This window comes from Pezoporus occidentalis, unplaced genomic scaffold, assembly GCF_034315485.1.
Source record: "Pezoporus occidentalis ecotype Australia unplaced genomic scaffold, CSIRO_AGI_Poc_V1 ctg185, whole genome shotgun sequence".
Lineage (NCBI taxonomy): Eukaryota > Metazoa > Chordata > Aves > Psittaciformes > Psittacidae > Pezoporus > Pezoporus occidentalis.
In genome coordinates this window covers 2,058,389-2,084,189 of record NW_026913693.1, presented here as the reverse complement: position 1 = coordinate 2,084,189, position 25,801 = coordinate 2,058,389, and the positions used below count along the sequence as shown (strand labels likewise).

At 35.5% G+C, this 25,801-nt stretch overlaps 1 protein-coding gene across 3 annotated transcripts in view; it reads right to left on the bottom strand.

Annotated features, from left to right (window-relative positions):
- ROCK2 (Rho associated coiled-coil containing protein kinase 2) overlaps nt 1-25,801 on the bottom strand; it is a 102,468-nt gene that overhangs the window by 13,254 nt on the left and 63,413 nt on the right. For 2 of the 3 annotated variants that reach the window (XM_062615899.1, XM_062615900.1), the window contains exons 5-27: nt 24,646-24,906; nt 18,881-19,025; nt 16,311-16,449; nt 14,536-14,627; nt 13,526-13,685; nt 12,860-12,923; nt 11,073-11,152; nt 10,674-10,722; nt 9,829-9,964; nt 9,617-9,708; nt 9,115-9,361; nt 8,664-8,770; nt 7,845-8,004; nt 6,679-6,839; nt 6,132-6,316; nt 4,792-4,861; nt 3,343-3,446; nt 3,041-3,227; nt 2,602-2,695; nt 2,395-2,489; nt 1,567-1,746; nt 1,161-1,329; nt 594-776 (exon numbers count right to left, since the gene is read on the bottom strand). In XM_062615899.1, coding sequence (XP_062471883.1) covers nt 594-776; nt 1,161-1,329; nt 1,567-1,746; nt 2,395-2,489; nt 2,602-2,695; nt 3,041-3,227; nt 3,343-3,446; nt 4,792-4,861; nt 6,132-6,316; nt 6,679-6,839; nt 7,845-8,004; nt 8,664-8,770; nt 9,115-9,361; nt 9,617-9,708; nt 9,829-9,964; nt 10,674-10,722; nt 11,073-11,152; nt 12,860-12,923; nt 13,526-13,685; nt 14,536-14,627; nt 16,311-16,449; nt 18,881-19,025; nt 24,646-24,906 — 3,160 coding nt within the window. The remainder of the gene's footprint in view (nt 1-593; nt 777-1,160; nt 1,330-1,566; nt 1,747-2,394; nt 2,490-2,601; nt 2,696-3,040; nt 3,228-3,342; nt 3,447-4,791; nt 4,862-6,131; nt 6,317-6,678; nt 6,840-7,844; nt 8,005-8,663; nt 8,771-9,114; nt 9,362-9,616; nt 9,709-9,828; nt 9,965-10,673; nt 10,723-11,072; nt 11,153-12,859; nt 12,924-13,525; nt 13,686-14,535; nt 14,628-16,310; nt 16,450-18,880; nt 19,026-24,645; nt 24,907-25,801) is intronic. The other variant, XM_062615901.1, reaches the window with a different exon arrangement.

Genomic DNA, 25,801 nt, shown 5'->3' with positions numbered 1-25,801 from the left:
AGTGTTAACAGGGTGTATGTGTTGTCATACAAAATGAGTACCAATTAGTAATACAAAGCTGTTTTACCAGAGCCATATCACTTCATTATAAGCTTTATGTATGAGAGTAAACTCTGCTTGCCTTTCCATACAAGAATCAAAAATAAGACACAAATTAAGGCAAAACAATGTAATGCTCAGAATGCTGAATTTCTAAGATTAATAATGTAAATTTAGATGGTGGGGAGTCTTAACACAAGGATTGAACTTTCTGGTATCTGGTATCTTACAGGGTCATACAGACATTGGCAGATACTGGATAGAGGCTACCTAGAAAACAAGGCTGTAAGCCTCATTTATTCAATGCCTTTATAAAAATGGTGGTTTTATAAATGGGAGTAAGCATCTGTAACATTCAGAGAAAACAGGCCAATCATTTGCTCATGCAAACGTTTTCATGTCATTGATGGCAATGTTTACTGCCACTGCAGCATGTCTACTGCCAGATTTGATGTGTTGGGTTTCTTGTTTAAATAATGTATTAATAGCGTTAGTTTTGAAACAGAGAAAAGTACACAGTAAGAACAAAACCAAACAGTTCTCAGGGATGTCACCTGTGCTATCAACTTCTGTAGGGCTGTGGGAACAAGACAAAGCTTCTTCCTCTGAGTCAGAATCAGTATCAGAATCGAGAAGCATGCGAGAACTGGAAGGCTTAGTGGCAATACTGACAGAGGTAGAAGAGTGCTGGTAGGTAAAGGACATGGATTCCATAGTGTGGGACTGAGTGATATGGACTAAACATAAAGGATAAAGGAGGAAAAAGGTAGAAAAGTCAAAATAGAATCTCTAAGAAGAGAGTATTAGTTTTACATTTCATCATGTCACACAGTAATTGCAAAGTAATCATCACAATAAAGTAGAAAAATATTACTTAGTTTTAATAGGGTAAAATAGACTTCTTAAAAGAAATTTCTTTAAATAAATGTAAGATGAATTATGGTTACAGACAGATTTAGTACATGGATAGTGATCACTATTGAATCATTGGTAAGATGGTAGAAACACATAAAGATGAAAAGCCACAGAATCATCAGAGCATTAATTTAATACTTCAGCTTCTATGGTAAAACACTGATATAAAACCAATTAATGTGGAAATATTAATAAAAGTGACATACCAGGGAATCCATCATCTGCCTCAGCATCTCCAGGCCCACTGCCTATGCTGCTGTTGTCTAGACCAATGTGCAATGACTGCAGCTGTGAACGAAGCTGTTCAATGTCACTGTCTTTACTGTCCAGAGTCATCTGGAGTTCAATCCGTATCTGACTCTCTTCTGCTATTTGCTGTAAGCAAACAGATCACAAGATTTCCTATTATCATAATACTCAGTTACTCAGAGAAAATGTAAGTAGAAAATTTCAGAGACTATGCAGCCAATATGAATATAGATACTGCGTGTTCCTTTTGATCATGGGAAATTCAGGAATAGAGAGGCTGTATACACTACCTTAAAGCCTGTATCAATTCAATGAGAATTACAGAAAATGCTATCAGTGTTTGTATTTGCAAAAGGATCGTACCGCCTGCATTTCGTTGATTTCCTTCTGGTATTTGATCATCATTTGGGTTAACTTTTCTCGTTCAGACTTCAGTTCCATATGCAGTTTCCTATTTTCCTTTTCCTTCCGCCGTACATCAGTGTCAGCTCCACGTTTCACTGGACCCTTCCGATTCATGATCTCAGCCAGTTTATTCACAGCCTTCCCATGGGAAAGAAAAAAAGGACAAAACCCGCACTAATAAATACAGAGTTACATCATGAAGAAAGTCTTTTCTCCTGTCCTTGAACAGATACTTTAACTGTAAATCAAGACCTCTGTAGTCCTGTACTACAAAGTTGCTTTAATTCAATGTATTAGTCAAAATTGAAAAGAAAGTAATGATGACTTTTTCACTTTCAGCAAGCATTAGCTGTGAACACTTCTATTCATTTAAGTAATCTGTTCCATTTTCATTAGTTAACTCCAAAATATATCTCTGGATTATAATGTCACTTGTTCTAAAAGACAATACAGATTAAAATTGGAAATCTACTGTTTTATGTAATTTATAGAGGAATATAAATCAAAATGGAAAACAGTAAAATAGGAGTTCATCTGACTGAAATTATGATTTTTGTAGGTGGACTGCATCTAGAGTAGGAGGTCACCTGGTAACTCATGAGGATGCAGTTTCACTACACTGAAAGTCTACTTAGTAGAAGAAAAAAAAAAATCAATATATTTTGTTTCACGGTGAAAAAAAGAGCAAAGCATTAACAGGATGTATAGTTTACCATGGAAAGATCTCTACTGAAAGTTATTTGATTCATAAATACTAGCTCTTTGCTCATTTAGATAATTGCTTACCTGGGTTTTCAATGTTCTTTCATTCAACAACTGTTTCTCAAATTGTGCTTTAATATTTCCCACATTTGCTTCTTCTTCTTTTAGCTTTATAATTTCTGCAGCAAGGTAATAAAAAAATAAATCTGTGAAAGCTCATTTCAAAAGAAAATAGTACTATTAAAGAACAAAATTGGTTTCAAATTAAGTTACATTTCAGAGAACACATACGTTCTTGTCCTTCCTTCAGTTTATTGTTCAGTTCTTCTTTCTCATTAGCAAGATTAGCCACATCACTAGTTAGTGTCCTATTTGCTTCCTCCAACTACAAAACAAGCATACAGAACCATGTAACAAAAACTCATTTGGCATACAAAAGCACTACAGAGTACAGAAGAAAATGCTTTAGAGTGAAACCAGGATAAAGATAACAGGACTAGCTGTAAGAGGGGTAGGGGCACAGAAGAACAAATGATCAGAGAGCTCAGTGCAAGAAACAGCGTAAGAGATATTTTTCTTTCTTTCATAGAAAATAAATATTTTAAAAATGTCAGATTTACTTCCTTATCACTTACCTTTAAGTATGGTAAATAGCAATGGATAACTCAAACTGCAAGTAAAATGCAAACTCATGTAAGCCTCTACCAAAATTACAATTCATATAACTCACAGAGGCTATGGTGGCATCTTTCTCAGTAAGTTCCTGTTTATGCCTGGCCATCATCTCTTTAATCTCCAGCTCTTTCATAATCTTCTCTTTTTCCAAATCAGAGTACTGTTCTTCAGCAATGGAACGTGCAAGTTGCTCTGAATCTGCTTTTGTCAAAGTAATCTCTAGCTGAGCAGCCAAGGAGTCTCTGCAAATTATTGATATGTATTATTAACTTATATGGCATCTTATGGGGCGGGAAGACAACAATGAAACGCTACCCTAATCTTTTACGTATTAGTAGTACAACTAGTAGAACCTACCTCTCGTCTTGTAACTCCTGTATCTTTTGCTGCATTTCTTTACAAAGTTTGGTCTTTTCCTCACATTCTTCTTTAAGTTCTCGAACTTGCGTCTTATACAGAGTCTAGAATTTAAAGTTGGAAAGAAGAGGATGTGACTTGCACGTTCCAGTTTGAAGGTACACAAAAAATGACATAAAATGAAATTGTATGCAATTCTTTAATCATACACTCAATTAAGAGTGTCATTGTGCAATGCCTCCACTAACTTTAACTGAAAGTCATCATAAGTCACAAATATTTCAGTTATTTCACTTTTTTGTCAACCTTATGTACTTGTGAATGAATATATATATGATATACATTTTATACGCTTGTAAAAATACTGTTAAAGGGACTTTAAATGTGAAAATCACTATTTGATAGAAATTCAGAAGTATCAGAAGCAAGGAAAACCATTATTTTTCTTTAGTATTTTAAATCTTTGTCTGACATAGGTAGGTATGTTAAATTTAGACTTGAACCATAAAAATCCCTGAAAAGAAGATGACAGTTAGAAGAAAGGAAAAACAGACTGGAAAAGTATTTAAAGAAAAATTAAATGAATACCCAGAGCCCTAAAGGAAACGAAACAAAAAATGTATTGCTCTGTATGTTCAAATGACTGAATACAGGGAGTCTCACAGACAACTCCAAGTGGACTTCCCGCAGGGATTTTAAGACAGACTGTCCCTCTCTGGCCCATCCACAGCAGCCAAATGACCTCAATTCTCCCTTCCTCTCCTTTAATGTGCACAACTCTTTCACCTACTAAAACTTCAAAAAGTCTTCCCCCTCACTGACCTTAGCATCACAGTAAAATCTTAACTTTAATTCTGAGACAAGCCGTTCGTCCTCTACCTGCAATGTGACTGGCTGTGCATCGTTAATATAAATTAACCTCCTTATGCTAGTACTGTAACAGAATAAATAGGTATGTACAATACCCATTTATTCTGTTGTACCTTACCACAATAAAGCAAGAACTCCCAATTGATCTCTACGAAGTTTGGCTGTAATGCAAAAACTCCCTTCAAAGACTTAAATGCACAAGTTTTGTCACACCATGTGATTCAGAGAATACAGTTCTCTTGCATGGAGAATAGAATGGATGATGAATGCAAAAGGCTTGAAACATGCAGAAAATTATTCACACTGTGGAAGAATGAGCTGTTTGACTCTTCCCTCCCTGTGAAATGTGTTTGGGACTCCCTTACCAAGCTGGGATATTTCTTAATATGAGCTCTTTCATACTACCTTGTGATCAAGGAGTGATGACAAGGATACAGACAAGACTGAAGACAGACACAAGAAAAAGAATTAGCTTTAGGTTAGGGATGTGAAACACCTGATGTCTGAGGACAAAGAAAAAAAGTTAACATTGAACTTAGTACATAGATTAGTATAAAAATAAAGAAGCATAAAACATACCGAGAAATACTGTTCAGCTTCCAGTTGGTCTTGAAGCTCTTTCATTTGTCCGTCTGCATCCTGACGTTCCCTAGGAAGGAATAGCATACTTCAAAATAAAAGATATGAAGGTATTCCAAACCAATAAATAGAGAAGAGAGCATTAACATTCTTAAGATCTTCAGTTGCTAAACCTGAGGCTTCCTCTGCATACCAGCTCCCTTTTTCATTTGCACAGCTGAGAACACTGCACTAATAAGTTAATTTAATACTGTTAACACAGTAATTACTACAGCGTCACATAGCTTAACCAGTCAGAGACACTGACAAAGCAAACAGACACCGACTGAATCTTATTTCTGTGCAAAATGTCACTGATCTGACATTGCTTTGGTCTCTTATTTGCTAGAGCTTAATCTGTGAAAACATGTCTGTACTCTTCAATACGCATCACTTCTGGAATCCATCTCTTACTAAAACAAGTCAGTCCTGTAACAAAGGACAGTAATGTAGCAGAAAATATTTCTGCGGTTTTTCACATAACAGCAACCATCACATATTCTGCTGCATCTTGCTGAAAGAAAAGGCACAAGGAGATGTTTATCAAAAGTCATAAAGGAGTTAAGGATAAGATTCATCTGATATATGTGCTATACTTGGCTTTTCATTCACAGGAATTTTATATATATATAAATATATATTTATATAGTATATATATATAATCATAATATCACACAATCACAGAACGGTTTGGGTTGGAAGGGACCTTAAGATGATCAAGTTCCAACCCCTCTGTCACGGACACCTTCCATTAGATCAGCTTGCTCAATAAATTAAAAAATATTTATTATCAGGTGCAAATATTTCTTGTAAGACCTTGAAGAACAAGTCCTATTTGCAGGTCCAACAAATGTATTTAAACATCTCTAGTACTAGATATTTCAATAGTTATGCTTCACAGCTGTGTATTAGGATTCATTTCCAACTCTAATAAGCTTTCCTGAACTAAATGCCAGAAACATTCCTCTTCACTAGTGTCGTACATCATTTAAAAAACCCAGTACCTAGACTTTCTGTTAAAGAAGTGTTTCTCTGAAGTCCTCACACTCCTGTGTTTAAAGCTTGGGTTTAAGATTTTCAGGACAACAAACATCCCTTCCAACAAATCTATACTTTGCTGAGTCACTGGGGCAATTCTCAAGTAGAGTCACTGTAATTTCTGTTAAACAACAATTAAGTTTTGGACTTCAGAAGAGCATATTTTGTGCAGCATATTTTTAGAATTAATACTGCCCTCAGCTTTTGCCCCAAAACAATTACAAATCAGTAACATTACTGAAAAATGTAGAGCAACTGCATACTTGCGGAGTTCATTATTTTGCTTTTCCAGACTTAATTTGATTTCCTGAAGATGGTTATTCTCTTGTTTTAACTGCTTCTCTGACATTTTCAAGGTGTTGACTTGCTGCGTTTGCATCTTGAGGTCGTTTTGAGTGAGACAGCGCTTTTGTGTTTCTTGCTCTATTTTTAATGTCAAGTTTTTTACCTGAAAAATAAACAGAAACCTGTGAATTTTACAGACCTACACAGGAAAGCAACATTTAAACAATTTCTTTTATTGACTTCCTCTACATTTTTGTACAACATGCTCACATCTTTTGATAAGTCAAAGCTGTTTCCTGAATAAAGGCATTAGCACACAATAAATAAGATAGTTTTTCCATGTCAATCCCACAGCATTTTACATTCAAGAAGAAAACCTTTTTAAGATTAATAACACTGAAATATTTCAGAAACATAAAACCACACTCATTTTCATTCACAAACACTCCTAAATACAGCTATAACAAGGAAAATATTAGGATACTGAAATACTGGCTCAAGACTCCTTTTGTCAGTGTTCCTTACATCTTCGTTTAGTATATCCTTTTGCCTAAGGAGCTCATTGATTTTCTGTTGCGACTGTTTGAGATCACAGTCCAACATGGAGCACTGCTTTTCAGCTTCTAACAACCGATTTTCTACTTTTTGCTTCAAAACTCTCTCTTCCAAAAGTTTCTTCTCCATTTCTGTGAAACAAGAGATTTAATATGTTAGTCAGTGTAAACCAGCAGATTTTGGAGAGCAGAGGGAGAAGGACCATAGTAACAGTAATCAACATGTTTATCCTTTTAACACTGGGAAGAAATATTGCTGAAAAGTGATTAAAATTTTCACAGTAAACCCACGCCCACAGGCCGCTTTTGCAAGCACTCCTGTCCGATAGCCACTTCCTGCCTTTGACTTCCAAGATAACTTCCAGTTTAACAGCAGCAAATCTGAGATGGATAAAAGGGTGGATTTTTTAAATAATCCATCTAAATCTACTGAAGTATTGATTTGACTACGATAATTTGAAAGCTGCTCAGGAAGCTGATCTTGCAAGTGATTCAGCCATTATCACCGAATCATTTTTGCTTCTTTTGAACATCTGCATGCTCACAGTTTTTGTGAATTCTCTGCTGTTGGAAGGACAGGATCTGTAGTTACCATTTTAAGTAACTGCAAGAAACATAACCCATTTAATTCAAAAGTAAGACCCATCTTCTGGACTTGTAATTATCCCTTTCTCCAAGGGATTCCAATTGTCATGATATTGCACCACAATATGCACGGTCACTACCCCTATCTCGTCTACATATTTAAATCATTATGTTGCTGACATTTATTTAGGAAGACACAAAAAAGTGTGAGTACGCTGATTAAGAACACTGATAAACTTGAAACAAAAATGTTTCAAGCAGTTTTAGTGATATAAATTTAAGAAAAATTAATTCAGCACGCACTAGCACAGAAAATGAATTAGTGGAGTGTGAAACAGAATGTTTCACTCTGAGACTAAACCAGTGTGTCTTTAACCTAGCAAAGGGGCTAACAAAGGGGCTACAACTGATTTTCACCATACTAACTGCATTTAAAAGAGTAAGGGAATCAAGAGAAAAAGCCTACACTTAGGCTTTCACTAGCATCAAAAGATTGTATTATCTACTTTGCACCATTTACACCTAAGTCCAACTGCGATGTAAAAAACATACCCTTCATGGCTTCAGATTTTGCTTCTTCTATAGATTCATAGATCTTATTTTTGTCTGCTAATCGTGCTTTTGTGGCTTTATGCTCAGCTTCTTCTTGTTCGAGGTTCTGCTGCATAACTTTGAATTTATATGTCATATCTATTTCCATGTTGCTCTTTTCCTGTTAAAGAAAAAATTATATTAAAATAAAACATTAAATATAGACATCAGGTTAAAGACAAAAATCTGGACCACACTTACATGCTGCTTGGATGTATGCCAAGAAAAGAGCTCAGTCTCTAAGGAGCTGAGAACTCCTTTCTACAAATGTTTTTCTATGGATGGCAAAGTGCTCAAAAAATGCACAACATCCCCAGTTGTACCCAGCTGCAATTACAGAATTATTGCTTTAACAACCAACATTCTGTAATAAGAGTAGCCCAGAGACTTGAGTTTATGGAGGACTTTTTCAATACTTTTGTTTCAATGATAAATTTGTCAGAAAAAAAAAAAAAGTAGCAAAAGCTTTTTTGGTTTTGGCAGTATTGAGAATTTAAAAAAATGCCCAACAGATGAAATCTTGCACTGTTAAGCTATACACTGAAATATATGTTTTTACACAGAAGTATAACGTATTACGATTATAAGGGAAATGGTGTCTTTTTTCCCCTACTTCTCAAATTGCAAAAACAATTTAAAAAAAAATCAAAGGTAAAGAATAAAAAGTGAAAACAAGACTTAATTTTGAATAATTTTATTTCCATGTCTCAAGTAATAAAAGCGCAAATTGCAAGATTCCATAAGAATGTAACACCAATGTTCGCTTACAAGTGCTCTTACCTTTTCTAAATCTGTAAGCTTTTCCTGCAACTGTCTCTTCTCTGTTTCCAGTTTGGCTAATGCACTCTTTCCATTTTTTACTTCTTCTTCGAGGCTAGATATTCGACCTAAAAATGACCAAAACATCAACGAGTCTGGGCAGGGTGTGAAAAAAGAATGCACTTATCTACTTTGAGATATAGTTTAGATCAGAGATACAATTTTTCAAACATAATAGCTTCTAATTCTGACTATTAAGTCACTCCCTTTGGGGTGATTTTAAAAATTATCAATAACATTTTATAAATGTTATTACAAATTTTCTCTTAAATGGGTGTCCACACTTATGTAACATTGTATAGAACAGCATACTGATCTAGTCACAATCTGAAGCTCAAGTAACATCACCAAACCTTATTTTTATTTCTGAAACAAGAAAAAAGGAGTATCTTCCTGAGATTTGCAGGAATACCTTGTAAATCACTGATAATCTCTGATCCATGACTTCGATCTCTCCGTTCTGATTCTAGAGCTGACTGAAGATTGAGAAAGTCCTTCTCCAGTTTGAGTTTCGCATTCTCTAGCAGGCAGTTCTTATCTTGTAGTTCTCTATTATTAGTTTCCAGCTGCTGGATTTGCTTCGTGCTTTCTGTCTGGTTCTTCCTTAACCTGGCTGCAGTATCAGACTCTGACCGCAGCAAAGAATTGGCTTCATCCAACTAAAGACGATAAAAACATACTTCAGAAACAATTAAAATACAGTAACTACCATTGATACTACAGAATACTAGATTTTATGAATTAATGACATAAAAAGGAGTATATTTTATGATTACAAAATTTGAACACCAAAATATGACAAGAATGAACAGCATTTAAAACTCCATTACACATTTCAGTTCTCTTCTCTACTAACAAAATCTGTACTTCAAACAGCTATTATTTTAAAATACACAAGTATAAAGTTGGCATGCCTGTCTTTGTAGTTGATTGATTTTCTCATTGGATATTTGAGAGTTCTGATTCCTCTTTTTCAAATCTTCAAGCTGGTCTTTCAAACTGTTGACTAGAACAAAATTCAACATTGTAAATCACTCTCATGAAAAAGTTTCCATTTGAACTATAATTCTTTTATCTCTTAAAAATCCACATCAATGCACAACCCTTCAAGCATGGTTCAACATACCCTCATTCTCCAAATTGCGCTTCTTATCTGCTTCATGTTCTGCTTTTCGCTGGTATTCTGTATTTTTATGCTGAAGAAGAGCCTTCTCCCTTTCCAACTGTCTGACTGCAGACTCTACATTCTTCCTTGAAGTAATCTAGATACATTTAAAAAATAAACATCACTAACTGCATACAGGAGAGAGGCATTCTTTACATGACAAAAAAGACAGCTCAGTTTAGTTAGTAATGGAGAAAGACACAGGCTATTTGCCCGCTAAAAACACAGCCCAGGACAACTATAGCCGTAATTTTTCTACAATTTCAAGACTGTCTGATCATTTGGATTTGATGAAATCTGGCAAACCTGCCTAGCAGCCAATCCAGAGGCACAGAAACATACATGTAATGTAAGGTCTTGACTTGTGCCTGGATGGATACATTAAATTGTACACATCCATTACAGATATGATAAATTTGTAGTAGCACTAAGGTGCAAATAGCGTCCTTTTACTGACACTGAACAATGCAAAGAATGGCGTTCCTCTTCTAGCAACACTGCTCTCACATCTTCACTTCTTAGAATCTTATATGGGATATTTATATCACACTGTCCACCAAATTAATGAAACACAGTGAAAAAAGAATTCTGGAAATAGGTGTACAGCTGTAGTACAAAAATCATAATGAAAATATTTAAGCAGTGACAACAATTTCATGCTTGTGAATACCATGAAATCAACCAGTATTACTTATTGCTTGTGTATTTATAGCAGCTACTCAGAAGTAATTTGCTGTTTCCTAAGGATAAAAGCCACACACAAATACTAAAGTTCTAATTGCAATAAGAGATAACTACAGACTTACCTCTTCATCTAGTTCTTTCACTATCTTCTCTAAACGAGTATTAGTAGACCTGAAGAAATTTGAAAAGCACTTTTAAACCCTGCTGATTATACAGAAACCAGAATGTTTGGATCTATCTCATTAATTTTACGTAAGATACTCTATTTTCAGCAATCACATGAAACTTCAAGGACTGGGGAAATCATTCAAACAATAGAAAGATTCTTATGGAGCATTCAGGCGAAAAAAATAGAATAGAACAGTAGTCACAGGAGTAGGAAGAATTATCCAGCAATTTACAGTGAGGTCTGCTTGCAGGATCAGGAATCCCCAGATGGATTAAAATGCTTTCAAGTATTCAAAAACAAAAGGTGTAATAAAAATTCTTTATACACACCAAACACGTCAAAACAGTCTCACCTGTACTTCTGTTCTAGTTCATCTTTGGCTTGTAATTCATTAGTGAGCTGTTCTTCCAGCTTGTTTAGCTTTTTCTGAAACTGTGCAAAATGTCAAAAAAGCACGGCCCACATATAAAAATATTATCACATAAAATGAGTGCAATTCAATTAAACAACAAGAAAAAGGGAACATGAGGAAAATTCAATCTTATATCTTTACAAGGTACTAATCCTGATGTTTTTAAAGATACAGATCCATAGCAACAAAATGTGATGCATGCTGCATGAAATCTAACCATCACAGAATTATGTGTCACAGATTGTCAGTCATAAAATTTCCACTGCAAAGAATATTGTTACTGGCCCTTTGCTGTACTCCTTCTCTGTAGACAGACACTTTGCACTGCAGCAGAATTCTGGGGATAGTCTTTTCTAAATGAAATTACAAAACAAAAAGGGGGGCACATGACCAAACTGGACAATATTCAGCGACTATTACTAAGCATATTCAATGACCTTGCATAAGGAACAATTTCTTACTCTAATACATACAAAAGCGAACAAACACTTTTCAGGCTTAGGAATGCTTTGGTTTGCTTATTAAAATATTTAAAAAATTCTGAGTCAAGTACCCAGATATTTACGAAATAAGTTATAAATAATTAATTTTGGATTTGTCTCATGTCTTCAGCTTTCAAGTGCATTTATTTTCCTCCATTCCCCCTTCTCCCCTAACCCCAAGCATGAAATGTAAAACGTGGTTTTCTAAACACTTTACAATTGTTACAATTAGAAGAGTCCCAGAACAGGGACACTGAAAGGGACATCAAAACCAGAGATTCATCGTTTGAGAAAATGAGTGAGAAAAACTGACAGAAGGCAAATCCCAAATTTTCTAAAAAAAAAAAATCATTTTCTATCACAACATAAAGCAAGTATCACAGATGTCACACTGTGTGTTTCTAACTCTAAAACTATTCATCTGTTCAGCAATGACAGGAAGAAATGGAGTCTAGTAAACATTTGCATTTAAATTTATGCTGGTCAATACATTCATTTCCTTTACTTATTTTTTAAATTTTGAAAAGGAGTTTTAATTTTAAGAAATGTTAACAATACACTATCTACATTTGAATAATACAAAAGTTTAAGTAACATAATGATGTAAGTACATGAAAATTCTGTAGCATTCTCCTGTTATCTGCAAATTTAAATTCAATTATCAACCTTCAAAAACCCAATAAACATTCTCCATACACTTACTTCAACTGAGAGCGTGATTTAAACATTTCTTTGTCACTGCAGGTGACGATTTACCTTTCCTAACTCTGAACAAATCAGTTACGAATCACTCAGACAAGTGTGGAGCCAGAATTCACAATGTTCTCAAGAGTGATGCTGTTCGTGGCAAACAAAGCCTTACATGTTTGTTTTCCAAACAAATCTGAGATGCCAAAAGAATGTGAGAAGAAAATCTGTATTCATATACCTTTATACTATAGTACCTTAATACTTGAGTATAACTGTTTCAAAACACAACCAGTGAATAAACATTTAAGCTACTTCACACGCATATAAATTATTTTTTTATATAACTTCTTCATTCCTTTCAGAATTCAAATAATGTACTTACCTCCTTGCTGTCCTGTAAATAGAAAATATCATTTTTATTGAGAATCACTAAAAGACAAACACCCCCCTCCCCCCCCCAAAATAATTTCTTGGAAAATGTATTTCAGACTTCATCTTTTCTTAACAGCCTTAACAAACATCATACCATCAATACTTACAAAAAAAAGGACTAACCTCATTTTTACTAGATTGCACAGATTCATTTTCTCTGCAAGACTGAGAAGAGTCACTTAGCAACCTGTCAAAAACAAAAACAAATCCCTCCAGCTCTTATTCAAGTTTTGAACAACTCTGGAAGCCTTGCCAATCAACTCATTTTAATCAGTTCTCTCAAGTCTTAATTTGTCCAATGCTGTTCTCAGAAAGAAGCTTGTTTTATCTCATTGTGAGTGCACCTTTCTGATTTGAATCTTTTCTTAAATGAAATATATCATATGTTTTCAAATCCATAACATAATTTTTTAATTAAGACAGCTATTTCTTAACTATTCAAGTGGAGTCCTAGCACGGTATTATCTCGTGTAAACTTTTTACTAAAGCTACTAATAAAGAGCCATTTTAGAACTAAATTACATATGTATTAGGATCTTAAGCCTAAAAGACTTTAAGAAACGATATAATTTTGTGCATAAAAAAATAACTGTGTTTACTCAAGTTTATAAAAATAATCAAAATAGTAGCAAATGATATCTTCTGCTTCAACTCTGCATTTTGTATCTTCACAATTGAACAAGAATATAATTCAATGAATAAACTATGTATCTAGAGTGAAACAAAGAATAGGATATAAGAAAAATCTGCAGGTCTATTTCTACAAATGCATATTAAAGTATCACATACAAATTGTCTCTATAGTAGGTAAATCCTATAAAAGGCAGCTGGTTTCCCACGAAGGCTTTGGGGATCGGAAAGGTTTCCACATCTCCCTTGTCGTCCTCAATGTCATCAAAATTACTGCTATCTATATCACTGCTAAGCTCAGGAACAACAGGAGCAGCAGCTATGACAGGAGAGAAAAGATCAACTTCACTCCAAGATTCAGCCACTTGCTATATACAGGTATCTTTATAATGTCAAAAAGACTATACTATAAAGGTGTCCTGAGAGTTGAGTACGTATTAACCATGCAGTTGATCTGTAAATACTACTGTGAACAATTTTTTCTAGAGAAATCTGTTTTTACATTGGTTGCCTAATGCACGTATTATCTAAGGCACAAAATGCATTTGCTAAGGTAATCACATTAATGAATACAATATTAAATACACTCAACATTTTAAGAAACTTTAGTAAATACATCACTTTAGAAGTTATGATCAAGCTCCTAATCTGAACTGGCATACTCATTTTTCTTTCTAAACCTATCAACTTCAAAATGCCTTAAAAGAAAAGCAGTAAAACTGACAAGACTGCTGCCAAACTACTGTCCTAACTACCATAAGACTGAAAAATCCCCAAACCAAACCCAAAAAACCACCAAAAAAAAAAACCAAACAAACACCAAAAAACCAAATCCAAACATCAAAAGCCACAAAGAAACAGAAGTTAACATGTAATTTTTTTTTATCTAGAATTCTGAAACATACAGTTCTGTCATTCAAGCCAGAAATAGATACATTAAATGCATGATAAAAGTGAGGATAATTCCAGCAAGAAAATGTGTATTTACTAACCCTTACTGATATGAGGTTTTATAATACAAATGATAAATACAGAGTTTGAGCTAGATTCTTGGTAAATAGAAAATACTTAATTTATACAGCCTAAAGTTGGTTTTGTTTTCATTTCTACAATTGCAAATAATGAATAAATAATGAATAAAAATAGAACTTTAAAGCTAAATTACTTACTCTCTCGAATGTTGTCCCAGTTCCACTGGTCACTCTTGAAGAAAGGGTGATGCTTTATTTCTTCTACCCCATTTCTCCCAAGTCTCACATCCCTAAACACAGCAATTAAAGCACAATTCACATTAGGAAAAACAGCACTTTTTTGTTATTTAACTTCAGACTTGTGCATAAGCAGCAAAGAAACTTTCAGTAAAGACTGTCTGTGTTAATCACATTAATGGTTGACAAAATTTAACCAATTAAGAACAAATCAAAAACCACCAACCACTGATCTGTAGTTTCTCATATAAAATGTACTCTGGTTCTTAGCACGCCCTCTCCCCACGACTGCTAAAATGTCCACGTGGGGAGTAAAGCAAGAAAGAGAGCACTGAAGCAAAAGCTAAGAAAAAACTAAGAACACAAACAAAACCCCAACACCCCTGAGGGGAAAAGGAACTGCAGACGTTTCATGTCTGCCAAACCACATGACAGACCTTAAGACGCAAGTGAAGGAAGGTCTAACTTACTGCACAGAACAGTTATTCAAAGCTGGACTCAAATAAAAATCTTAAGAATTTCATCCTCTGCCCTGTAACTAACCCTGACATATCTTTTTCTGATATTTGCAGTGAAGTAAATCTTAAGTGCAACAAGAAACTTTTAGTTTGACCGCAAGAGTCTCTCTTAAAACTATCTGCAAAAACAGGACATAAAAACAATGTGTGTAAAAGTACTAATAAATCATGGGGTCAATGCTTATTCCTTCTTTGAGTGTTTCAGCAGTGATCACGCATACTGAAAGAAGGCATCTGTTTCAAATAAATTGCTCGAGCTCTGTATTAATATAAACAGGAAGACGGACACACGTAGTGGAAGTACACCTCGCCACATTTACATTATTAAATTCTACTCGTATTTGCTCTCTACCCTTCAGCTAATAAGGGTGAAAAACGCTGTTAGAGCATATCCTTCCTGAGCAACCGCAACCTTGCTCAACAGAGAAAACAATCTCTCCCTGAATGCAAAAACCATTACAGGGTAATTTTTTCCCCCAGTCCCTCATTCTATAAAGGTTAGCTGCTCTGCTGTAACCAAGCTCAGGTGGCCACAGGAAAGCATAAGAACGCATCATCAATCCAAAGTTAACCATGGACCTACAGTGATGTTCTTTTAAATGAGAGTAATCGAAGACGACCTCTGCTTTCTGGAATTAAAAAGAATGTAAATGTTTACATGAAGAAAAAGCTTACACAGCTTAGTATCAATAAATGTCTCAGCTCTGCAATGGGCGTCCTCTAGGATTTATTTACAGCCAAAACAGTATCGTTGCTGGTTTCTTAAATTTGCTATACTTGTCAATGCAACACAAAGCAAATGAAAAAAAGTTCAAACATTCTAAGAAAGCTTAAATTCAGTATACACATGCTTATTTTACAAAAATATTTGCTTTTTTTAAAGTAACACCTGCTTAAACACTGGGCACAACAATTTGGTCCCTGCGCTGGAGCTTACAAATCACTTTCAATCTTACAAGTTTGTTACATATTACACACTACAATTAGAAGGATTTGTGTGGCACAAACTGTGTTGTTAACAGGAGCTGTCAGAACTGCTCATGGAAATAAAACACGATACCTGGAAAAAACACTCCAGAAGAAAAACTAGAGAGTAGTAGACTTTGCAGAAGAGGTCTGAACAGAGATTAGGAGACGTAATGGAAGGAATTAATTTTTACAATATATACTAATTACCAGCCAAAATAAAACCAGTACCAGAATAATGCATACACTTACCTATCAGTTAAAAAGGCACAGATAAGGTTCTTTGCATGCTTAGAGATTTCCACATCATCCGGGAAATGTAATGAGTTCTTATGATCCATAATTTTACTGTATGTTCCTACTAGTGAGTCTGCATAAAAAGGAGTATCACCTGAAAAGAAAAGTAAATGGATTGGGATTTTGAGTCATGTTCAAGTCATGTAAGTTGAAAAAGACAAATACATAAAGGAAAGTCTATAAGCACTTTTACCTAAAATAATGTTTTACTGAAAAATCACAAGCAGTAAAGGGAACACAAGGGACAAAGTAATGTACACTACTAAAAATATTCCTTCTCTAAAATGCCTGTGTGACAAACTATATCATTTCCCATCCTGCATGCCACTACCAAAATTTTACCCAGTGAACTACATCTTTTGTTCTACCTGGAAACTGTCACTGTGGTTTCTAATTTACATGACAGCTGACATCCAGATAAATCCCCATCTTTAAGTGCTTCCATGGGAATAATGGACTGAAACTCATTAGATTTGCTAATGCATATTTGTTCAAAAGACTCCACCAAAGCTTCAGAGGCATGTAGGTCTACTCTGACTACCCCTGGAGGTGCCTAAGGCAAATCAGCTCTGAGCAGGAGCCTTCAAAGTGTGTTACTGCACTGTTAAACCCATATTAATAAATCTTGTTGTCTGACAAATTACATTAGCTTGGGTGCCCACAGTGGGCATGGTGCATTTAAAATCACAGACTTTCTTCACCCACTCAAACCCTAGATTTGTAGTATTGACTTCAGTTAAGTCTAGTTTCTTTGGAATATCCTTAAGATAGGTAAAACTGGGACAACTGAAAAGAATCAGTAGCAATAAAGATAACTGACATTCAAGTTAACTGACAACATTTTGAATATACAAATGGTTCGAGTCAGTAATGAAGAGGCTGCAACTTTTACATAAATGCTTTCCCACAGCTAACCCACAGGTTTAATGAGGAAGGTGAACAACCAATCAATTGCATGAGCTAGGCTCTTTCCTCCATCCCGTGTGCTGTGCGCAGGTAGGGATCACCTGGGAGGGCAGTGAGCATACTGACTCCATGCTTCCAACAAGGTACTGAAAATGTCAAAAGCTAAGTATGTGAAAAAATGTATACACAGACAAATGGACAAAACACATTTATAGTCTTTTTGAAAGCTAAATGCAAGAATCCTACCTTTAGTCTATCATTTTATGGCAAAAGAAGACATTATGACACACCAGCTTGAATTAAAACATCTAGACTTCTAGTGAATTCATTTGGCTGCTACATCAGTACACTGGAGGAGGGGATCACTGACATTCACTGCTGTTTCCCTCATTCCAAACCTTCTTTAGTCTCAGAAACAGTTTTTATTTAGGACACACTTCAGAACGATCCTAAATCGCTGAATTAACGTTAAGATTCATCCTGTGACTTATACTTTAGCTTTTAATTAAATGCACAATAAAAAGCAGTACCATTTTCATTAGTACTGTCTTTACTAAAACCATAACAACAGGATGCTTTCTGTGCTTTCTTTAAAGCATAATGTTTTAGAAGATCATAGGCAGAATGCGATACACAAATACAAACAATATATATATATTTTCTAGAAATGTGGGGGATATGGATAAAGTACGTAAGCTTTTTTTTTTTAAAAAATGTTTTCCTCAGAAGGGGAGAATCCTCCCTCAGATAAAAGGACGGGGAAAAATAAGACACTGACAAAACATTCTGGACAGCTATGTCAAATATTTAATAACAGAACAACTTTATTTATTGCTAAAATTGTTTATGAGAGACAATTATAAAACATGCTTTTTGTAAGTCAAAATGCCTTAATTCTGAAAGACACAGAGATTCTGTAATACATCCAAATAGCTTTCCTGGCTCAGGATACCAGATATATCAAATCTGCAATATTCCCAGAACAGGCTGATTTGGATTTTTAATAATTATATGCTTGATTCCATCCTTCTATAATCAGTGTTTTGCTACCAGACTATAATACTGATCCTCACTGCATTTTAAGATGCAGATGACTCATCTACTTAACATATTATATTCAATGTTAGTTGCCATAGCAGTCCAGTGTATTTTACTGGAAAATCCTGACTGAAGCATAAAAGAAAGAATCAAGCAATACTTTCACAGTTGTTTTCACCTAATAGAAGCCATTGCTAGTACTGGGGGAAAAAAAGAGAAAGAGAGAAGGGCAGTTGTGCCCTTCCTACTCCTTTCCCATCTCTTTATTGCTGAAAACTCAGTACTGCCCCTGAGGTCATGAGATGGTGAGGTGCTGACCCCAGTTAAAACTATTCTAAGAATTAAGTTTTAAGCTGAACCGAGTCAGGGAACTAATCACTCAGCAAGCACGCAAACAGCTGTTGCCGCCTAAGAGTAAAAAGCAGCCAGAGAGAAAAGCGAACAGGAATAAAGCAACAACATCACCCAAAAGTCAGAAGCTGTTAGACAGTGAAGTACAATCAACCCCCTGCAGTGAAGTACATCTGAGGGCACAGTTAAGACTCACCGATAATGTGATGAGCAAAAGAAATACCACTTACCAACTAGCATCTCAAAAAGGAAAACTCCTACAGACCACCAGTCACATTCGCGTCCATAATAACCATCACCCCCTTGTGACTTCAAAACTTCAGGTGATATGTAGTCGGGGGTTCCCACAGCTGTATCACAGCGCACCATACCTGTCTGTGCAACAGTAAGAATTCAAACAGCTCAATTGAAAATACTTCTGAGTCTTTACACAATTTGGCTATTAGTAGACCAGAAAAAAACATAAAAAATACAGCCCAAAATATCTGGTTTGAGTAATGTGTTTGAAAAACTCCATTTTTCACTCCAGAAGCTTAAGGACTGAAAGGACAATTGCTGGTAATGTGCATTCTTTCTTGGTTATATCTTTCAAAACCAGACCAATTTTAATATTTTTACAATTGGTTTCAATATGAGCCTTCACATTATATCACACTACTCTTTATCTCACTGAATTCAGGGAAACACTTCAGATTGATTTTGACAAGCTGTGAGTTCTAGGCCCTACACAGCAGATATGTAACAGTTGTTTCTAATTCAGACAATAAATCAACTAATAGGTAAATTTTTATAGTCACACCTTGTTTTTTACTTAAAGGTAAAAAAAAAGAAGCACTATTTATAAAAGATAGCAAAGCTTTTTTTTTTTTTTATAAAAAGCTACTTTTATTAACATATTTACAGAGTTGTATTAATGGAATGATGCTTCATCCTCTGCTTCACAGTGAGAGACTAAAATTGCAGGACCAAAATGATGCAGAAGCACTGTCAGATCTGCCAGCATGCTGAGGCACGATTATAAGCCTTTTTCCCTTTAATCAAGTTCACTGCATTCATTCCAGAGAGACCAGATGGGTGAATGAAATGAAATCCTGGATGAAGTTAGGGAAGTACCAAAAAAACACTCATCTTTTATCCTGTCTCTCAGGCTGAAATATTTTCTAAGTCATCTTAACAAAGTTCTTTCTGCATTTTGCTATCAGCACGAATGGCAATACAGATTAATTCTGAATATTAATACAAAATACTAGCAGCAGCAAATAAAGTCAAAATACATATTAAAGAAAGGAAGAAAATCCCTTTGCATTGGGAATCGTATTGACATTTAAAAATCAGACATCCAATTACAGTACTTTTTTTATACACAATATGAACTGCCAAAAGCTTTCATTTATGTAGTGAACCAGAATCCTAGAAAGTAAGAATTAGCAGGGAAAAACTAAAGGGATGACTAAATACTGCAGAGATCTAAGGAGTCTCTTCAAATATCCTCCCACCAAATGCCTACCATTTTCTAGAACTCCACACTGAAGCTGAAACCTAAGGGAAGTTTTAACTTGCCAGCTACAGAATAAAGAGCAGGTTAACTTCTGCTTTCTACACTATGAACCAGATAACACAGAGCTTGGATCATCCTGGAATAAGAAGATGAAGTTAATTCTTTCCAGAAGAACTAATGCATCCTTTGGACAAAGAACAATACAGATGAACACATTTTGATACTGGGAAATAAACTAAAGCCCAAAGCTTCCATAAATCTAAAGCTGAAAACATTCAAAACTGCATCTGGCACACAGCAGGAAACATTTGAAAATCCTGCTTGTAACAGCACTCTATGCACTAACCTACAGGTCATCTCTGAAGCTTTAGCCTTAGTTTGCTTTGAGCACTGGAGGAATTGTTCTAGGCTCACGTGATTCTGCTGATCTAGTAGGACTACGGCATCTTAATGAGGACTCTGATACTGGTGCATGTTGATGTCCTCCTTAGCCAAATGCAAAACTAGAACAAGGGAAAGACTGGCTGAAGCCACCTGAATCTCTCCCTGTGCAAGAAGCTTCTTTAAAAACCAAGTCACAGTTGAAAGATTTCTATGAAGACTGCAGCTTCAGTCACAGCCTTGTCACTTTGACACTTAAGCACTTAATAACACCTCATTTCCCTTTCGTCTGTAATTAATACACGCTTTTTAATGTTATACATGTTGATACTTTATTAAGTCTTATGCAAACAAAGCAAAGGTTGTGCCAAAAAAGCACTAGCCCTACCCAAGTCTGACGGCTGGTTCTTTCCAATGACATTACAGATGCTGAAGAACCCCAGGTAAAACGCTGTTAAGTTTTCAGACAAGATGGCAAAAAAATGAATAGCAAAAAAACCCCAAAATATGATTTCTGCAGCTGAAAGGGCCCTGCTACATGCTAACACCAGTTTTCAATGGACTTTATCTCTCTAAACCTCATAAAACTCTCTACCTTCTGTCTCAGGAACAAATCTAAAAACGCATTCACAGAATCACATAACAACATGGGTTGGAAAGGACCGTGAAAGATCATCTGGCCCAATCTGTCATGGGACAGGGAGCCTAGATGAGATTATCTAGCACCCTGTCCCACTGCATCTTGAAAACCTCCAGCAGTGTGGATTCTACCACATCCCTGGGGAGGTTGGTCCACTATCAACTGAATATGGTATACCCAGATTTCTGTTCATTTGCACACTTACTCTTTCAAAAAACTTGGGTGTTGCTCTGTATGCATTTGTAGGTACAGGATACTCTTAACACCACAGTCAGACTAGCTTCTATGATCTCTGGCATCAAAGCCAAGTAAACAGCTAAGTCTTCTCTGTGCAGTACATGGCAGTACATGACATCTCAACAGTCCCTACATTCTGCATGATGACTTCTGCCTTCTGTACTTCAGCATTTGAAGAGATCTAAAGCGTGCTGTTTTCCCTGGACAAGGTGTTGCTCCTGTGTTTCGAATACTAAACCTGTTTTATGCACAAGTAGCACACTTACTATAGCAGTTCTCATACAAAGCTTCCTTTTGGGAGTCTCAGGCCAGCATTTTTCTCATCACCTCAAAAAGATCAAGGTGGATCTTGGAACTTATCTTCTGCAGCTATGTGAGAGATGTGCAAAGATTAAAAAGGCTGTCCAGCAGAAACAGCATGTTCTTACGGGACAGCTTAGCAGTGAGGCTGGAGTGCTTCCTAGCATCATTCAGAACTATTATATTGCTGAAGACAAAGTAGTTTAGTTTTCAGTCTCAAGAGCATCTCCATCAGACGTGAATGACTCACTGTATTGATCCAAGGCTGAGAACCAGGCTTTCAACTCTCTCAGGAAGTTCTTTTCTGTAAACAAGAGCTGAAGAGTACTTTTGTGGAAACATTAGGGTAGCTCAGATCAGGTGTTAGCACTGCGTGAGTGCTGCAGACAATGAACTGAAGCAAGAAGGATCCAGGAGAGTATTGGACAAGTTTCAGTGAGAAATAAATTGAGTTCTAAGAAAAGGTACACATCCCTTCTTTCAGCTGAACTGCTTGAGCTGAGGTGATAATCCCAAATGGTAAACTTGCCTCCTTTTGGTCACAGCTCTTTTCAACAGATACCTATAAACCTGTGCTCTTCTAAAACAGTTAGCACAAGGCAGTATTACAGCCCAGCAACACTTCCGGACTCTACGGTACCTGCTAAAGCCAACTACAGCTTAGTTTCTCACAGAAAACCTGAACATTAGTCTGATGAAACCTGCCCTGGGTTACCTTACCATACCTAAACAACAAACGGGAACCACAATTTGGACCTGAGGAATCTTTAAGGCCAACTCCAATCTTTATTCAATTGCAGAAATACCTTGCTGCAGATTTTAAAAAAAGCAAAACATGAAAGGAGCCTACAAACCCCCAAACCATCACAACTGAATTATATAAATAGACCAGTTCCTTCTATGTGGGAAAAGATCACTAAACCACTTAGCAATTGTTTTCACATACTGGTAAGAAGGAATTCTGCTCCAGAGGTCTGGACTGGCCTGGAAAACTTAACAGGACACCAAATTCAAGTCCACAGCAAAGGTAAAAAAAGTCTCTCATGAAACTGCAGCAGAGTTTTCCTGGGCTCTCAACAGCACAAGGAAAATACTAACGTGCACAACTGCTTAAGGAACTCCAAATCAGAAAAAATAAATAAGTATTGGGTAAGCATATATTTTTTAGAAATCATCCTGCCAACACCAGTATCATATTTATACAGCTGGGATGTGTTCATGTTTTGTAAGAAGTAGCATGAGATTTGGAGACAATCCAGAAGCTCTCAATTTGTAAAGCTTCCTGTATAAAAGATACTTGCCATTCCACTGAGTCTGAGAAACACAAAGAAGTTAAAATGTAATCTGTTAAAAAAATTAACATCTTTAGGAAATCACTGCTTCATTGATGATACCCAGTTCAAACTGGTGCTCACCAAAATTCCTTACAAGAAATGAGTATGCACTTCTCACATTTATAATGTGAGCATCCACACTTCAATATTCCATTCTGTTAACAAAAACAACAAAAAAGGAAAAAAGGAAAAGAGGCTTAGGTTTACCATTTCTGGGATCTCTAAAATACCACAAAGGATCATCCTTTCTTGGTAGATTTATACTATGAACTTTTTGAATTTTTTTTTCATTGTCTCTTATGATGAATATCAAATTCCTTTAAGGCTGACTGCCTACTGGCTCAAAACCGAGATTCATTTTTTTAAGGAGTAAACTAAGAGATCAAGTACTACTTTTGATTTTTTCAAAATAAACATTGTACCCTAAAATACAGGCACGTAAACCATCAAAGTGGAGTAAACAATCTGTGCCTTTAGAATAATAACTACAATATCAGCAAAACTAAACAGAGCACTCAATCGCCATAAACAGCTGCAGTTGTTCAATTAAGTTGATATATTGTCACAGGGTCACAGGGGGGGGAAAAATCCAACAAACCCAAACCAGATACTACTTCTGTCTCTATCTAGATTCTATCTAGCTACCCCTGAAGAGACATTAACTTAATGGTGCAAACACAAATTAAGTACATTGCAGAGATTGCATTGAACACTTCCTAAACAATACAGAAAAATATCTAATGTATTAAAGCAAATGAACTTAGAAGGATGCTTCTTGCCACCATTAGTACAGAAACTTTCCTAAGGCCCGGCAAATCATTATGCAAATTCATATATAGTTTTTTTTAGAATGTTGTAATTTTTCACCAGAATATATTGCATAAATTACAGCATAATACTGTTTGTCAGGGAAGATGTTAAAAGTGCAAACTCCTAAAGGTAGCGTAATTTTTAAGTCTATGTAGAGTATTACACCCTTTTTTTATTTATTACAAAAATAAAATATTCTTATACAATCTCATCAGAAAACTATGATGGCTCTACACAGTAAAATCTGAACAGTTAAAAATGTATGACATCTTGAGAAATAGCTAACATAAATTTATTCAGTGTATTACACATGCCACTGCTGCCTTACTGTGACCTCATTTTAATGACCACTAGAGGATGCTATGAGAACAATTAGACAGTAAAATAGGGACCATGCTGTGCTTATAAAATAATTTCATTTACAGAAAAATGTCATTTACGAATTATTTCAAGGTTACTGATGTTCCAAATTAGGAGTTGTCTCACACGCTTTTCAGACATTTGCCAAAAAAAAGATTAACCTCAGAAATTCATAAACACACATGCCTTCAAAAATAACAGAAAGAAAAATAACAAAAAGTGAGTTTACATGGTTCTTTTGTGTGCCAGAAGAGTTTTATTATAGAAAAGGTTGCACTATTTAAAGCACTCTTGTATTTAAAACTAGGAAACAAGGAATAGCTTTCCAACCAAGTGTACAATTTGATGAATATCCCTTTGGATAGTGTAATTCATAAGAAAATAACCTTAGAATTACAGTTTTACAGATGATAAATTATTCAGTAGCATACTTACTTCATCCATTTTCATGCAAGTGCCAAAATCTGCCAGCTTCAGATGCCCATATTTATCTAAAAGCATATTGTCAGGCTTCACATCTCTGTGTATCAAGCCCATTGAGTGAATTGCATCAAGAGCAAGAACAACTTCGGCTGTATAGAACTTGGCCCATTTCTCAGGCACATCGTAGTTGCTCATGAGGTTTACAAGATCTCCACCTGGCATGTACTCCATTACCATGTACAAGTATTTGTCATCTTGAAAGGCACAAAATAGCTGCAACATTAAAAAAAGAAAAAAAAACAAAATTACTTCTCAGAGACAGCTAGGAAAAAGAGTAAGGGACTTTAACCTGAAGTTTCATTAAACCTGGGTATATGTTTTCAAGACTAATGTAACTATTTTGTGTATTTAAATAATCTACATTTTCTATTAATTATGACAGTACTTTCAAATTTAATGAACTTCAAAAGCCCCTCATTTTAAGAAAATGAAAGACAATTTCCTGATTATTTCAGGAGTGTGAGCTTCTACATATGCATGTTTCTTGGCATTAAAAATTATCGCTGAGTCAAAATGCAAAATACCAAATCTGAGCTAGGGAGCATCATGTATTGATCTGAAAATAGCACAACAGTGAATAGCATCTAAATCTCCTTATCTCTGTACAACTTTACAAAAACACGTCACTTCTGATTTTATCCTAAATCAACACATATACTGAAATAAGAAACAAAAAAAAAATGCTCCTGAAGGCAGCTATAATACAATACAAAGAAATTAAGCTTAACAATAAAATAATGGTCTGGTATAGGTTGCAGCTTGTATGTTTCCCACTAGCACAGTAGTGAAAGTAAGTTTAGCCATAGGGGGCTGAAGTTTTAGAGATTTCACTCAGCGATCACCAGGTCTGAAAACAGCCCAAACTAACAAAAGCATTACTAACCAATGTTCAATCTGAAAGTCTCTCACTTTATTTCTCAGGGAATACTGCTCCTTTACATTAAAAACTAAGATCATTCACACCTTTAAGTTACCCACACAAAATTCAATTGCAAAAGAAGATGTGGTGGAAAGGAGAAAAATCAAGAACAGGGAGTTTGTAGAGGATGAGGAACCATGAAAGGCAGGACCATTACTATTGAGATTTGACCTTTAGATAAAAATTAAC